The following is a 12802-nucleotide window of genomic DNA, read 5'->3' as shown; positions in this document are numbered from 1 at the left end:
TCAGTAAGATTAACAACACTGGCTATGAATGGGTGCGTGTGTGTGTGTGTGGGGGGGGGGGGTTCAAGTCATCAGCCAATCAAACATGCGTTTGAGGGGAAAAAATGGACTGGCACATACAGCGACTGAAAAGGGGTCAGTGTAAGTCTGAACACAATGAAAGTACTGTAATTCACTTAATAATGGTAGGATCAATTCTATCATGACTGTCAGGCTGAGATGACGAGGCGGGCTCAGCTGCGGAGTTTCAGGCAAAAACCTTTATTGAGAAAACAGAGGTTCTTCCGCTAGCATGCGGGGATGAGGAAAAATACCAACAAAAAGCGCTCCAAACGGAGGAATGAGTCAGGACAATCTCGATCAAAAACTCAAACAAAAAGCACTCCAAAAGGAGGAAAATTACAAACATGAAAGGCTCCAACTGGAGGAAAAAGCCAGAATAACTATGAGCAAAAGTAAAATCTATACAACTATGATTGCTGTGAAACCAGGCCGACGTGACTAACATGGGTAGTAAGACAATTTGGCACCAGATAGGGGAGATGCAGACTATTTATACACAAGAGGTAATGGGCAACAGGTGGAAACAATAGGTGATTAGGTGACAAGAGGAAGGGCAAGTGTACAGACACAAGGAGGGTGAAGCCTTCAAAATAAAACAGGAAATGACGTGACACAACTCCCCCATGACGTGACAATGACAACATATAGGCAGACAATCTAAATGACCTATATAACTGAAGTGATTTTATAATGCAAATAAGGTTGCTTAAAAGTTGGTGGGGATTATTTGAGCATCCTGAAAAGTTAGTAGTGTTATGTCCCTACTGTCCCTATGCAAACCTACACCATTGGATAAAACGAAAAAAGATCCTCAGCCCCTCCCGGTTTGTGTTGTTTATAAAGCACTTGTTATTCACAGCTCGATAACGATGGGGGCATTAGTGGTGGTAGCACTGGTAGGGGGAGTACTGGCGGTGGAGGCAGTAGAGCCAGTAGGGGAGCTGGTGGTGATGAGTGGAGGAGGTAGGTCGGGACAGCTCACTTTCAGGTCGGGGTCGGTGCCCGTCGAAATGAAGCGGACAAAGCCCGGCAGGTCGTCGACACCTGTTTGGTTGCTGATCTGGTTGCTGATCCACTCCTGGTACCGGGACACCCGCGCATAGATGCCCGGAAACTCCTGCAGGACACAACCTGCACCAAAGCTCACCACTCCGATCTGGATCCACACAGGCCCTTGTTTAGTCACCATGGGACTGCCAGAATCGACCTGCAGAACGGCACCGTTTCCTTGTTAGGATTTTGCTTTTGTGAAATCATCACTGAAACAACTTTTCACCTGGCAGTTGCCTTTTCCTCCCTCTCTTAAGCCAGAACAAATCATGTTGTCGGTGATTTCTATCAGGCCGCTGTAGTCGCAAAAGCATTGGCGGTTTCCCAGTACAGGGACTTTCATCCCCTTCAGGTCCTGCCCGGATGGCTGAGAAACTGTACACAAAAGAACAGTAAAAGTGGGTCATGAACAGACCAGCTGAATGTAGAATGTGAAGTTGACAGAACCAGACAGAACACAGTACCATACATTTTTTAAGAGTGAAACAATTGTTAATCAATTGATAGACTCCGTTTGCATTTGTGGATTCACAATTTCGAGTGAGCTGAGGTGAGAAAGAGCATTTGGAGTGTAGACCTACCATTGAATCCAATGTCTCCCCATTCGGTGACCCAGCTTTCGGTTCCGTCGAAAAATGTGCTCGAGGCTTCAGCCAGACAGACAGGCTTGATGAAGTCTGTGTAGATGACGGGCGTGGAAAGCAGCAAGAGGGCCACGTCGTTCTTGAAGGTTGTCGGGTCGTAGTCAGGATGGCGAATGACCTTTGCGACAGTTTTGGCCACCTCGTGAGGATTGGGACCATCTTGGCGCTGGCGACCCAAAATCACTGTAATAACTTGAGGACTGTGGAAAAATAACACGTGTTCAGGGCTAAAAACAGGGTATATTTGTGTACATTGGGGCAAATAAGTATTTAGTCAACCACCAATTGTGCAAGTTCTCCTACTTGAAAAGATTAGAGAGGCCTGTAATTGTCAACATGGGTAAACCTCAACCATGAGAGATAGAATGTGGGAAAAAAACAAAACAGAAAATCACATTGTTTGATTTTTAAAGAATTTATTTCCTAATTAGAATGGAAAATAAGTATTTGGTCACCTACAAACAAGCAAGATTTCTGGCTGTCAAAGAGGTCTAACTTCTTCTAACGAGGTCTAACGAGGTCTGACGAGGCTCCACTCGTTACCTGTATTAATGGCACCAGTTTTAACTCATTATCGGTATAAAAGACACCTGTCCACAAGCTCAGTCAGTCACACTCCAAACTCCACTATGGCCAAGACCAAAGAGCTGTCGAAGGACACCAGAGACGAAATTGTAGACCTGTACAGGCTGGGAAGACAGAATCTGCAATAGGTAAAACGCTTGGTGTAAAGAAATCAACTGTGGGAGCAAATATTAGAAAATGGAAGACACATAAAAGGCAACTGATAATCTCCCTCGATCTGGGGCTCCATGCAAGATCTCACCCCGTGGCGTCAAAATGATAACAAGACCGGTGAGCAAAAATCCCAGAACCACACGGGAGGACCTAGTGAATGTCCTACAGAGAGCTGGGACCACAGTAACAAAGGCTACTATAAGTAACACAATGCACCGCCAGGGACTCAAATCCAGCTGTCAAAGAGGTCTAACTTCTTCTAACGAGTTCTAACGAGGTCTGACGAGGCTCCACTCGTTACCTGCATTAATGGCACCTGTTTTAACTCATTATCGGTATAAAAGACACCTGTCCACAACCTCAGTCAGTCACACTCCAAACTCCACTATGGCCAAGACCAAAGAGCTGGCGAAGGACACCAGAGACAAAATTGTAGACCTGCACCAGGCTGAATCTACAATAGGTAAAACGCTTGGTGTAAAGAAATCAATTGTGGGAGCAATTATTAGAAAATGAAAGACATACAAGACCACTGATAATTTCTCTCGATCTGGGGCTCTATGCAAGATCTCACCCCGTGGTGTCAAAATGATAACAAGAACGGTGAGCAAAAATCCCAGAACCACACGGGAGGACCTAGTGAATGTCCTACAGAGAGCTGGGACCACAGTAACAAAGGCTACTATAAGTAACACAATGCGCCGCCAGGGACTCAAATCCAGCACTGCCAGACGTGTCCCCCTGCTGAAGAAAGTACACGTCCAGGCCCGTCTGTGGTTCGCTAGAGAGCATTTGGATGATCCAGAAGAGGATTTGGAGAATGTGTTATGGTCAGAGCACAGGTTCTCGTGTTTGGAGGAGAAAGAATACTGAATTACATCCGAAGAACACCATACCCACTGTGAAGCATGGGGGTGGAAATATCATGCTTTAGGGCTGTTTTTCTGCACATAGCCCAGGACGACTGATCTGTGTAAAGGAAAGAATGAATGGGGCCATGTATCGAGAGATTTTGAGTGAAAATCTCTTTCCATCAGCAAGGGCATTGAAGATGAGACGTGGCTGGGTCTTTCAGCATGACAATGATCCCAAACACACAGCCAGGGCAACAAAGGAGTGGCTTCGTAAGAAGCATTTCAAGGTCCTGGAGTGGCCTAACCAGTCTCCAGATCTCAACCCTATACAAAATCTGTGGAGGGAGTTGAAAGTCCGTGTTTCCCAACGACAGCCCCAAAACATCACTGTTCTAGAGGAGATCTGAATGGAGGAATGGGCCAAAATACCAGCAACACTGTGTGAAAAGCTTGTGAAGAGTTACAGAAAACGTTTGGCCTCCGTTATTGCCAACAAAGGGTACATAACAAAGTATTGAGATGAACTTTTGGTATAGACCAAATACTTATTTTCCACCATGATTTGCAAATAAATTCTTTAAAAATCAAATGTGATTTTCTGTTTTTTTCCACATTTTGTCTCTCATGGTTGAGGTTTACCCATGTTGACAATTACAGGCCTTGCTAATATTTTCAAGTGGGAGAACTTGCACAATTAGTGGTTGGCTAAATACTTATTTGCCCCACTGTACTTTTATTTCAAATGTCTGACAGCAAGTGTTATTTTGATATGGTTTTCAGCACCAAAGAATTAAATTGATATCCCTTGGCACACCTGATGGTAGTGTTGATGCGTTTGCGTGCACTCCTGACCTGTCAACAATGCAGCGCATGGCCGTCAGCACCCACTGTCTGCTGATGAGTGACCCCCCACAGAAGTGATGCCCGGAAAATTGCAGGCTAACCAGCCAAGGCCACGCACCCACTGGGGCTGCCTGACCACTCACAGGACCCTTGTTGAGAGGGGCTTGCCCGCAGACTACGCACACACATAAAGATGGATTACAAACTCTTGTGATGCACATGAATCAAAATATTAATTTTACTTAGTCATCTTTTTGTCATTTACTGAAGTTGGATTTTTGTTCTATAGAAGACGTTGAGCCCATTCATTGAAAATAATTTTGTTCATACTTAGAGCTGTGAAAAAATATCAAAATGGTGACATATCATGATACGTTCTATCTCTAAAGGTTATCGATATGCTTCTGTCAATGATTGAAATATCGTTATTTAGATTTCAAATGAACCAGAGCATTTGCAGCCAGTCTTTCTGATTTTCGGGGCATTTGCAGGTCGCTTTCTGTTCATTTTAGGGCATTTTCAGGTGACTTCCTGTTGAGTTTGAGTCACTGCCTATTCAAATGTTCATTTGCTGCCATCCCTCCCACTTCAAATGAATTGGATGTCTATTAGTGATAAACTCAATTCACAGCAGAAGGATGAAAATAGCTCGTTTTTCTGTTTATTACTTGTAATTGCTATATCGTCATATTGTTAACTAATCATTATCGTGAGCCTTATATAGCAAATTGTCAGAGGCGTAGCGTCTTATTAGGCAAACCAGGCAATTGCCTAGGGCCACCAGCCAGCAGGGCTCCCCAGAGGGCCAACAGATTTAGCACACGCAGCTTTACTGCACTGTCGCAGCAACAAGTGCGACAGTGCCAGTGAAAGCCTTGTGTCTGAGTTCCCTGAAGGGGCCCCTTCACTCGCTCGACACCCCAACGGGACTCAGAAGCTCTTTTCACACACATATCCAGGGAAATTCCCGTGTAAGGTGACGAGCGATTTACCCTCTTCATTGCTTTCATGCACAAAAATATGTCGGAGAATGAAGCGGGTTGGAGCTTTCACAGACTTGACCCGTGTTGCCCACTGGCGCTCTTTGTGCGGGGAGGACTGCTGGTGTGATTTCATAACCGGATATAATGTCATTTTTGGTCGGCATCGACTGTCACAATGTTTGTCTAATTGCGTTTTTTTCCAGAGGAAGCGTTCCCGATGTCGTAACCGTCTTTTGTAACAAATTCTCAGTTGGCAGAAAAAAAGACGCAAATTTTCTTAATGTTTAAACTGTCTACATATTTTTATGATCATTATAAATGCATTTACACAATGAAACAACGCTGGAAAAGTTTGTTAAACATAATGTTGGTCAAATCGTGTTTTTTCCGGAGGGAGCATTCCCGACGTCGTAACTGCAGCCAATTTAAACTCATCAAGACTGTATTCAGGTAAAATCGGGCCTAAAAAAATCCAGCCCGACCCGACCCGGCCCGAACCCGATCAATTAAATTGACTTGCAGGCCCGAGCCTGAAAAAGAAACCCGAAATTTTATGTTTTATTTGTAGGCCCGAGCCCGGAAAAAACACCCCGAAATTCTATGTTTTATTTTTGAGGACGCAGGGTAAAAGAGAAAAGGGAAGGTATGTGCCAGTGAGACCTGGACAGAGCACGCTTGCTGCTTGGGAAAACGGACTGGTTGCATTTTGTGTGATCACATTTATGACGAATTCTCAGTTGGCAGAAAAAAACGTACGTTTTCTTAATGTGTAAATACTCTACATATTTTTATGATCATTATAAATGTATTTACTCAATGAAATAACGCTGGAAAATTTTGTTAAATATAAATAAACAAATGGGGTTTGCGGACTCGCAGAGGGAAAGATTAAAGAGGGCGTATGGCACGCTCTGGCTCTGCAATCACCATACAGCGCCTTCTCTTTTTTTAATCCAAATAATTTATTTTATAACAAGTATTTCTTAGTTTAACATCTGTACATCATTTTTGTTTACATATATAAATATTCGGGCTGTCAAAATTATCGCATTAACGGGCGTTAATTAATCCTTTAATGCCTGCATTATGAAGCAATTGTCAGAGAATCACATAATTTGAAAAATAAGGTCTTAATGAAACCTTTTTTTCAAATTTGTAAAAAAAGAAAAAAAAATTAATATGTGTAATAAGCGCTGTAATACAGTATCTATAACCCTTGCTAAATCCAGTTGTTTTTGGGGTTTTTTGTCATGGAACTTGCAGATGCATGAGCTGACTTCCATCCTTTTTTTTTTTTTTTTTTTTTTTTTTTTTTTTTGAGGAAAGATATTTCAAACTTCTGAATTAGTCTCAAAATCATGAAATTCTAAGTATATCAAATGTGACACGTTTGGCAAGAAGGGGTTAATTGTTTAAATGAATCACGTTAAAATATTTGACACATTTAATGCACATTCCCCGCTCAAACAGATTAAAATGACAGCAAAGTGTCATTTCCACTTGTTACTTGTGTTTTTTGGTATTTTGCCACCCTCTGCTGGCGCTTGGATGCGACTGATTATATAGGTTTCAGCACCATAATTATTATTGACATCAACAATGGCGAGCTACTAGTTGATTTTTTTTATTGAAAACTTTACAAACTTTATTAATAAAAAATCATTAAGAGGGATTTTAATATAAAATTTCTATAACTTGTACTCACATTTATCTTTTAAGAACTACAAGTCTTTCTATCCATGGATCGCTTTAACAGAATGTTAATAATCTTAATGCCATCTTGTTGATTTATTGTTATAATAAACAAATACAGTACTTATGTACAGTATGTTGAATGTATATATCCGTCTTGTGTCTTATCTTTCCATTCCAACAATAATTTACAGAGAAATATGGCATATTTTATAGATGGTTTGAATTGCGATTAATTACGATTAATTAATTTTTAAGCTGTGATTAACTCGATTAAAAATTTTAATCGTTTGAAAGGCGTAATAAATATATATTTATTTAAAAAGGTTAGCGAGAGAGAACCCTGACGTATAAGACGTCTAAGACAAGACGTATAAGGCAGTTAATGACCTAACTTAAATTTTATTTTCCCAACCGTGAGATTAGAACATTACAACAAAAGCAGTCGGACATAGGAAAGAAAGTTGCAACTCACCGTCAAGTTGCGCTCTGCATTCTGAAGATAAAAGAGACAAAAGAAACGTTTCAATTTTGAAAATGTGGGTTCCACTTTATGCCAGGCGAGGCAAATGAAACATTACTTGAAAATCAGCCAGACACAATGAAAAACAAAAAACCTTTAATTGAAATGATAACAAATAAAGGGATAAAAAGTCTCAAGGATAAACACTTTCACTCTAAAATAAAGACGAAAAGAACCATTTCAATTTGAAATATTGACTTCAACTTTACACAGACGTCAAAACAGCCGTCATAATTCATTGCGTACACACTCAGTATGGAATCATGTGAGTGACAAAAATTTAAATAAATAAATAAATGAATGAATAAATATAAAGAGAACGACATGTATAAATGAAAATATAAAAGTATATTTTGTCACTGGGACTTCTGTGATAAAAACAATTAAAAATACAGTGGTACCTCTATATATGAATTTAATTTGTTCCAGGACCTGGTTTGTAAGTCAAAATGGTCGTACGTTGAGCGAGATTTAAAATATATAAAAATACATTATACAGTGCTACCATACGCGGAGATGACCAAAATATATATATGATGAGCCTCGTCAGTGATTGGGCACACACCTGACTTAAATTGTTTGGTAAAAAATAGGGCTGCAGCTATCGAATATTTTATTAATCGAGTATTCGACTGAAAATTCTATTGATTAATCGAGTAATCGGATAAAACATTAGGTAAAGAGCAATTTTGAATATACATGAGAAAACAAGACATTTCATCTAAGATTGAACCATTTTCAGAGAATCAATGTCTTTATTTTCAATGTACATTGTTGAAAACAGCCAACAATTGCATCTCAGACGTGACTAGAAAAAAAAAAGGAAAAAATTCACGGCTTACACTCAAAAAACTTCCAGATCTTACATATAAAAAAAATTTTTTTTAAATTCACATTTCTTACCAAAAAAATGTCATTACGCTTACACACATCACTTTAAAAGTTAGGTGTTTTCCCCACGTGTTTCAGTTGAATTTCCATTTGTGTCAAGCTATTTTTTTAAGTTCTTGTAAAGTTGGTCTAAATTGTAAGTCCTGATAGGATTTTGAGTTTTTGCAGTGTTCAAAATAGGGCTACAGCAATCGATTATTTAAGTAGTTGATTAATCAATGAACTACTTAGTTCAAATAATTAAGTAATCGGAAAAGGAACATAAAAAATGAAAATACCTAAGCTGAGCCTCAAACAGTATAAAAAAATTAATGAGGCTCTATGTACAACAACAAAACAATTTGCTAACTTACATAGCAAAAGTCTGCTAGCTTAAATTCTATAAAATGCTAACGTTTTTTTTACCATGCTGTTAACAAATGGTTCAAACACATATGCCCACAAAAACAGTTAAATATACCTATAAACCAAAATAGAAATGCATTTAAAAAACATTAGCTCAAACAAAAACTTAGCATATGTTGGTCTTAACAGAGAGCAGCTGGATTCAGCCATGTGAAATTAGGCACACTACAGGGCAGTGCATCCACCCAAATCAATACAACTAAATGCAAACACTTTCGAAGCAAACCATTACAACGCCACTATAATTAAACGAATACTCGAAGCAGCAAATTTAATTCGAATCTTTTTTTTCCTAATCGAATAATCGAGTTAATCGATTAATTGTTGCAGCACTAGTAAAAAATCATTTCAATTGCTCTTTAAGGCTCCTTAGGCAGAGGGTTCACTTACTTATTTTTTTCCCCTTCTGTCATTGTTTGCATGCTATCCTCATTAAAATATGAAAACCTGGGTGGCGGACACTGTTTTTACGTCTGTGTGATTTTGACAAAGATCAGATCACATTTGATGGTGATTTTATACAGAAATGTGAGAAATTCCAAAATGTTCAGATACTTTTTCATACCACTGTATTTCCCACTATAATTTGCAAATAAATTCTTTAAAAATCAGACTAAGGGATTTTCTGGATTTTTTTTTCCCCTCTTTCTGTCTGTCACAGTTGAGGTCTACCTATGATGAAAATTACAGCCCTCTCTCATCTTTTTAAGTGGGAGATAACAGGACATTAAAAGAGAAAGTAAAATCTCTACCGCACCTATCTCACTTTCACGTCAACTACGTGGTGTGTTCGGGTACAGTACGCAAAACACATCCACCACATTAGAACCCAATTTGTTACATTATTTCAGGAATTATTACATTATTATTCCGATTTATTTATAATTTGTTTTGCTATGTGTAATTGCTATTTGTAATAGTTTACTAAGGATTTAGTGTAGGTTTTCGGGCTGTGGAACGAACTAATGGAATTATAATGTATTCTTAAGGTAAAATCCTGCTCGACATGTAACCATTTCCACTCAAGAACAAGGTCCTTCAATGAATTAACTTCACTTTGTTTGTGGAGGTACCACTGTACACGTAGCAAAACAAATGAATTGTAAATACAAATCGGAATAATAATAATAAATGGAAATTTTTAAAAAGTGTTTTTATTGTCACCTTAACTAATAGTAATAGAGAATGGCGAACAAAGGTAGGAGGTGATGGCGGGTGCATGCAGATTCGGTGAGCCAGGTTCTGTCTAATTTAACAAGTGCATTAAATAAGACACATGTAAAACAAAAAAATATTTTTAAAAAATAAAATAAAAAATAACAAAAGCGTTTTTATTGTCACCTTGACTTACTGGCAAACGAAAGTCTGAGACAGCAAGTGAAGGAGAAAGAGGGAGAAGAAGTATGGGGAACCACTGAGCCATGTTGTCTAGCCAGTTCACTCACACACACACCACACTCATATTTTGTCTATCATTTCCTTCTTTTTTTCAAAAGTAAGCGTCCCCTTTTTCCTTTTTTCACCACCTGGACTAACTTTCTTGGGACCCATGTTGATTTCTCTCACGAAAAATTCCACCCTGCATCTGTCTTGCGAAAACAATAAACTTGCGACACTGTCATAACTCGTTGTATTTTGAGCATGTCGTCATATATCGAGACAAATGACGAGTCAAATTTTACATCGGATGTCGAAAAGATCGTATGTCGATGCGATCCTATGTCGAGGTACCACTGTAAATGAATAAATATAAAGCTGAATAAACATATTTATATATTTGTATTGAATTGTATATTTTGTCATTGACCTATTTTTATCATTGAAAAACACAAAAGAAAAAAACAATAGCAATTTTTGTCATTTACTTTTAGTGTGTCAATGAAAAACACAAACAGAAAAAAACAATGACATTTTTTTTCTTTGCCTTTTCTTTTTCACTTGTCAAAAAGGAATAGTAGTCGATATCTGATTACTCCTAGCTTACGTGAAGGAAAGTCCGATTTTTTAATCATTTATTCGGAAAAATCCTTTTCACAACTGCTTAGAAAAACAGCTGACAGGCTGGATATGTCACCAACACAATCAAATTTAATGCCGTCGATGACTAACCCTGTCCTTTTTGGGAAGCCTGTTTGACGCCATTTGATTGACAGACCATTCCTTTCGGTAAAAGCAAAGGCAAAGACAATGACAAGCGAAATAGAAAAGGCAAAAAAGTGTCAATGTTTTTTTCCCATTTGTGTTTATTTTCATTTATTTATTCATTCATTTTTTTTCTCCATATATTTATTTACCTATTTATTCACGCATTCATTTTTTAAATTTTGGCATTCCTGTGGCATTCCGTAACTCAGAACGTTCATGAACTCTAAATAAAAGCCGAAATTACCCAGTGCTTCTAATTTTGGATTGTAATAAGCATGTCAACAGTTTCATAAATGCTTTTTTTTTTTTTTTTTTTTTAATCAAATCCATGTCAATCCCTGCCTTATTACATATGCGAATGGTGCTCCAAAATGTCAGCTCAATTGAAAAAACGATGACATTGAAAAATGATGTAACATATTTTTCGGACTATGTTGGAATTGTTGTGCATCCAGTTAACATTTATGCTTTCCTTATAGCAAGTCATCTGATAGAATAACTTCTGTCTAGTCAGCATTTCCTTTGTTCTGGGCCATGTGGCCCTCATGTGATCTACTCAATGTCCCTCATGTGATCTAATTAATGTCCCATGTTGCCTTCCTGAGCACTCCCATCCTATTGTTTGCCCCTAAATAAAGAAGGCTGCGATCGCAGTAGCTGGGGGAAGCAGCTACCAACCTCCACAAAAACTCCATCCACTTCATTTTAGCCAAGCTAGGTGTACATAAACCTAGCTTCAAATCTAACAGACTATAAATCGCAGTGTTTTTCATAGTTTGGCTGGGGGTGTAACTTATACTCTGGAGCGACTTATGTGTAAAATTATTAACACATTATTATATCATTTCACATGTTATTTTTGTGTCTTGGAGTGACACTGATGGTTTGGTAAACTTGTTAGCATGTTCTTTATGCTATAGTTATCTGAATAACTCTTAATAGCTTTGTTACGGTAACATACCGGCCACGTTCGCATTTTGTTGTTCATGCATCATGTAACATTATCATACTTCTCCATTGTATTTTTATTTTAAATTGCCTTTTAAGAAGACATATCTGTTCAATGTGTTGGATTTTAAAAAGTCAATTTCCCCCTAAACAAAACAAGACTTATACTCCAGTGCGACTTTTTTTCCTCTTTGTTGGGCATTTTATGGCTGGTACGACTTATACCCAGGTGAGACTTGTAGTCTGAAAAATACGGCACATTATCATTGTGAATATTGAGAGTATTATTTAATGGTACACATATTTGGCCAAAAACATATTTGTTCCAACTGTTATGGATGTGGCCCTGAAAGTATAATGAGTTTGACAGCCATCTCATCATTTTGTTTGGAATTTGTATTTTTTCATTCTAACCATATGCAGCACATGGACACAAAAAAGATAGATCACCAACCTTTCAGTAGCAGCAGCAGTAGCAGCGTCAACTTCAACACATTCATCTCGTCCAAACACAAGAGTGCTCCTCTTTCAACCCACTGCTATACCTACCGCAGGTGCGCTTTTGCTCCACCTACAAACCCTGGTTGCTAATAAACATTTAGGGAGCTGACGTTCTCTTTGACAACTACCAGTAATTCCATAATTGCGGTTACCGTTGATTGATGTGGGCTGGGCCTTCTCATTACACTGTACTGATTTCTTTTCCCACAATTTCTATATTCGGACACAATATTCGGATAACAAATTAATTTTATTCACGTTTTGAGAATGCACAATGGGTGGGAGGGCATTGTTTATAAACAGTGTTGTCAGTAACGCGTTACTTCTGATCATTTTCTTCAGTAACGAGTAATCTAACGCGTTCATTTTTCCAAACCAGTAATCCGATTAAAGTTAGTTTCCCTAGTGCCTGTGCGTTACCATTTTGTTTTTGCCTCATAATGTATGTAGAATGAAGAATACTGTAGTCATGTACGAAGAGCATTTCTCATCGGGGGAAAAAAAAAAACGGGTCACGTGTGA

General features: G+C 38.5%; 1 protein-coding gene across 1 annotated transcript; it reads right to left on the bottom strand.

The window, feature by feature from the left end:
- Positions 1–320: 320 nt before the first annotated feature.
- On the bottom strand, positions 321–12279 carry LOC130932002 (serine protease 33-like). Its single transcript, XM_057861334.1, has 6 exons — positions 12234–12279; positions 7343–7363; positions 4202–4367; positions 1695–1957; positions 1340–1488; positions 321–1270 (listed from the first exon to the last, which is right to left on the bottom strand). Exons 1-6 carry the CDS (start codon positions 12277–12279, stop codon positions 917–919), a joined length of 999 nt encoding a protein of 332 aa, XP_057717317.1. The 3' UTR covers positions 321–916.
- Positions 12280–12802: the final 523 nt, after the last annotated feature.

Source organism: Corythoichthys intestinalis, chromosome 16 (assembly GCF_030265065.1).
Source record: "Corythoichthys intestinalis isolate RoL2023-P3 chromosome 16, ASM3026506v1, whole genome shotgun sequence".
NCBI classification, from domain to species: domain Eukaryota; kingdom Metazoa; phylum Chordata; class Actinopteri; order Syngnathiformes; family Syngnathidae; genus Corythoichthys; species Corythoichthys intestinalis.
The sequence above is the reverse complement of the archived record's forward strand: the minus strand, read 5'-3'. Positions and strand labels throughout refer to the sequence as shown.